At 36.8% G+C, this 4,077-nt stretch overlaps 1 protein-coding gene across 2 annotated transcripts in view; it reads left to right on the top strand.

Moving 5' to 3' along the window:
- Positions 1-4,077, top strand: part of LOC106873024 (RNA-binding protein 33) — a 54,655-nt gene that overhangs the window by 24,409 nt on the left and 26,169 nt on the right. For both annotated transcript variants that reach the window (XM_052973006.1, XM_014920224.2), the window contains exons 5-6: positions 916-1,015; positions 2,556-2,684. In XM_052973006.1, coding sequence (XP_052828966.1) covers positions 916-1,015; positions 2,556-2,684 — 229 coding nt within the window. The remainder of the gene's footprint in view (positions 1-915; positions 1,016-2,555; positions 2,685-4,077) is intronic.

Below are 4,077 nucleotides of genomic sequence, written 5' to 3'. Positions count from 1 at the left end.
GTGGCCGTTGCCAGTACTGCCTGACTGGCTCCCGTAGGATTTTCGAGCGAGATCGTTGCCAGTGCCCCTGGACTGGCTTGTGCGGGTAGCACATAAAAGACACCATTTCGAGCGTGGCCGTTTTTGTGCGGGTGACACGTAAAAGCACCCACTACACTCTCTGAGTGGTTGGCGTTAGGAAGGGCATCCAGCTGTAGAAACTCTGCCAAATTAGATTGGAGCCTGGTGTTGCCATCCGGTTTCACCAGTCCTCAGTCAAATCGTCCAACCCATGCTAGCATGGAAAGCGGACGTTAAACGATGATGATGATGATGATGGTACAATCAATGTTTATTTCCAGTCTTCTGTGAAAAACACAACATGAGAAAACATTACCTTGCTTGGAAACAAGTGAGGGTTTAAAGCAGGAAAAGCATCCTTCTGTAGAAAGTCTACCTCAACGAATCTTGTATGACCCATGCAAGCATGGAAAAGCACACTTGAAATAATGATGATGTGAGGAGGTCTACTGTCTCTTTTGATGATGTTCTAAGTGCCTGCAGTGATATTTTTCATTGGTGGTGTTTATGTATTAAGGAATCAAGACCCCCACCCCCCACCTAACCTCCATCATAAGTTAGAGGTTAGAAAGAGACTTAGAGGCATTTTTCAGACCAAGTAGAGCTGCTTTCATTTGTTACCAGATGATAATCAAGACTTAGTAGAGCTTGTCTCAGTCCCCAGACTTACCAGCTCCTGTCAGACTGTCCAAACCATGCCAGCATAGAAGATAAACATAAAATGGTGATGATAGTGATCTTCATCATCAGTCTGATTTTTTTTTTTTTTTTTTTTTCTGTATTGGTTTTACTGATAGGAAATTCACAAAGAACCATTTCCAAAAAAAGCAATTATATTTCTAACCCTAATTTTAGAGTTCCTTCTGATGCTGATTTTGAAGGAGAAGATGTCATTGAAGTTGCTGATCCTTCTGAGTTAGATGGTTTTGAGACTGGACAAGGGAACCTTACAGAGGTGAGTCATTAGTTCTCATTTATTTCAGCATTTGTAAAGCGTTTCCAAAAATGAAATAATTGTCTTCACTTATGTTGATGTTGCTGTAAAGGCAATACTACAAAAATATACTTTAATTATTATTCTGAACACAATGTGGGCTTCTCTTTTCCTTTACTTTCTTTTTACTACTGTTCCTCTATTTAGTATAAGCTTTTCTTTCGCTCTCTTAGCTCATGATAAAAAGTTAAGTTGGTGTTGTAGCCACAGGTCAACCTTGATCAAGCAAACCTATAATTGATGGCATTACCTCTGTGTTCATCTCATCTTTTCAGATACAGTGTTATCTAAGACAGCATTGTTCAGTTGTCCTGTCTTTTTTGTAAGGTGGTAGGATGGGATTTGTAAGGAGATTTCTAGCAGGTTGTGAGATCAAATAGAGGTGGAATTGGAATGAATAAATGGCATTTGATGAAGCTTTGACTAGTTTACAAGTTGTATTTTTATGAAGTCATTTTTGTTTTGTTTGAAATGGATAATACACTAGAGGAGTGAACATGTGTGAAGGTTTGAAACTTGTGTAACTGACTACAGGGCCCCAAGTTTGAAGTGAGAAAATTTTGATATATCAATCATCTTGATGTTTATTCCAATGTAAGAATACTTTGTCATTCTCTTAGTAGTTTTTTTCTTGGTCTTATATTAAGTGATGGCACATGGCTTTGTGGCTAAGATATTTCACTCACAATCACAAGATTCTAGTTTCAATTCCTGTTCCAGGTGGTGTGTTGTGTTCTTGAGCATGACACTTCATTTCACTTTGCTCCATCCACTCAGCTGTAAATGAGTAACCCTATGACAGATTGGTGTCCTTGCTCAGGGAGAATGTTGTGATCTCGGTCATGGAAACCAGGTAAACAGCTCTATGAGTCCTTCAACTGAAGACAGTAATGACCAGGATTTCATAATGTTACATTAAGCCAGAGTAATTTTCTTATTCTAAACCAGTGGTTCTCAACCCTGGGGGTTCACGCAAGCAAAATAGTAAATGAGGATCTGCAGTAATATTTTAGGGTCCATGAACACGTTTTGCTTTATATGTATTTGTTGCAAGAAACAGCTAGGTTTCTTTTTCTAACATGTTATGTAGTTCAACTTACACAAGGGAATGGATGATAAACAAAATAGGGATTTTGAAAGAAGTGCCTATGAAACTAGATTTTAATCATTCAATGGCTATGGAGACCCGCCAGAATAAAATAATAATCAAAGAGGGTCCTAGGCTAAAAATGGTTGAGAAGCATTACTCTAAACTGTTCTTAGCTATTGAGATAAATCAGGCGTAGACTGAGAGTATTAAGGGATCTCAGGCATAACTGTTTATCAGGCCCCTTTGACTGTGTTTTAGTAGAGTTAACATGTAGGGTGCAGGCCCCTCAGAGCTCCGGACCCTAGGGCAGTGCCTGATTGACCAACGGCTCGGCCTGCCCCTGAAGTAAATGGATTAATCTAAACGTGAATATTATGATGTGACTTATGAAACTTATTTCTCACTACACAGGATGGAAATGCTGAACATTTTGCTGCTTCAAACATCAGTGGACAGTCAATCAGTGAAATAGGAACTGAAAGCTATAACCATCCTGTTAATGATTATGAATCATTCCAGAGCCAAGAAGAAGACTACGAGGTTTGTAATTTTGTTTTATATACTTTCACCTTTCACTGCTAGCAATTAATCTTTGATGCTGTTTAGTAGTAAATTGTTTATATTTTCTTATTAAGAAGTATCTGAAACTACTTGTCTTGGAGAGCAACTATTTGGAAAGTAGATATTTTGGACCAGTCCACATGAAATAGAGAATTGCAAAACAAGAAGTTGGAAAATGTTTTACTGTTATTTATTCACCATTACACGTGTTTCATTTTCTAATAGAAATTACAAAGTTTTACATATTAGGTAGATATATGGAGAATTTCCTATTAGAAATTCTTCAGACACAGAATTAACTCTTTTGTTATCATATTTCTGTTGAGATGATCTGTTTTTCTTTCATTTAATTTTAATTTAACAAATAATTTAGTAAAATAATTTAGTAAAATAATTTAGTTATCATTAAGCTAGTGTTAGGAATATAAACTGTGACTAAGGTTTGGTGGAAGATTTTAATTCAAAACTTATGAAAATAAGACATTTGTACTACAGAGCCTGAGCCAGTTTCAGCTGAGTTGGTATTGAAAGGGTTAAGTAATTAAATAGAGAATATGTAGATTTTTAAACTAAGGTAAGTAATATAGCTAAAATAAAAGAAAGCAATGCATGTGTGTAATTATTTTTCTATTCTAACACCTTTAATTTCTTAAATGCTTCACTTTGACCAAACTTTCAGTACAAAAGTAAACAAACATAGGCATAGGAGTGGCTGTGTGGTAAGTAGCTTGCTTACGAACCACATGGTTCTGGGTTCATTCCCACTGCGTGGCAACTTGGGTAAGTGTCTTCTGCTATAGCCTCGAGCCGACCAAAGCCTTGTGAGTGGATTTGGTTGACGAAAACTGAAAGAAGACCGTCATATATATGTATATATATATATATATGTTTGTGTGTCTGTGTTTGTCCCCCAAACATTGCTTGACAACCGGTGCTGGTGTGTTTACGTGCCCGTAACTTAGTGGTTCGGTAAAAGGAGACTGATAGAATAAGTACTAAGCTTACAAAGAATAAGTCCTGAGGTAGATTTGCTCGACTAAAGGTGGTGCTCCAGCATAGCCACAGTCAAAATGATTGAAACAAGTAAAAGAGTAAATGATAATTCACAGTTTTCTGTTTGTTTAATGTACTCTTCTGCAACTTCCTGTTACTCTGAATATAAGTAGTGTACTTGCTTAAAAAAGTTTAAAAAATGCAAAGAAGCTGAACTATTGTCTTCCATGCTAATGGTGTCTCTGAGTTATTCTCCAAACAATTCTATTGTTCCATGCCAATCAGTGTACCTTATTGTATATTTACTTAATGATTCTCCCATCAGTACTTTAATAATAAATCAAACCATGTGGCCTATTGTTAAGGGTGTTGAGCTCAT

Source organism: Octopus bimaculoides, chromosome 1 (assembly GCF_001194135.2).
Source record: "Octopus bimaculoides isolate UCB-OBI-ISO-001 chromosome 1, ASM119413v2, whole genome shotgun sequence".
In the NCBI taxonomy this organism is placed as follows: domain Eukaryota; kingdom Metazoa; phylum Mollusca; class Cephalopoda; order Octopoda; family Octopodidae; genus Octopus; species Octopus bimaculoides.
The sequence above is the reverse complement of the archived record's forward strand: the minus strand, read 5'-3'. Positions and strand labels throughout refer to the sequence as shown.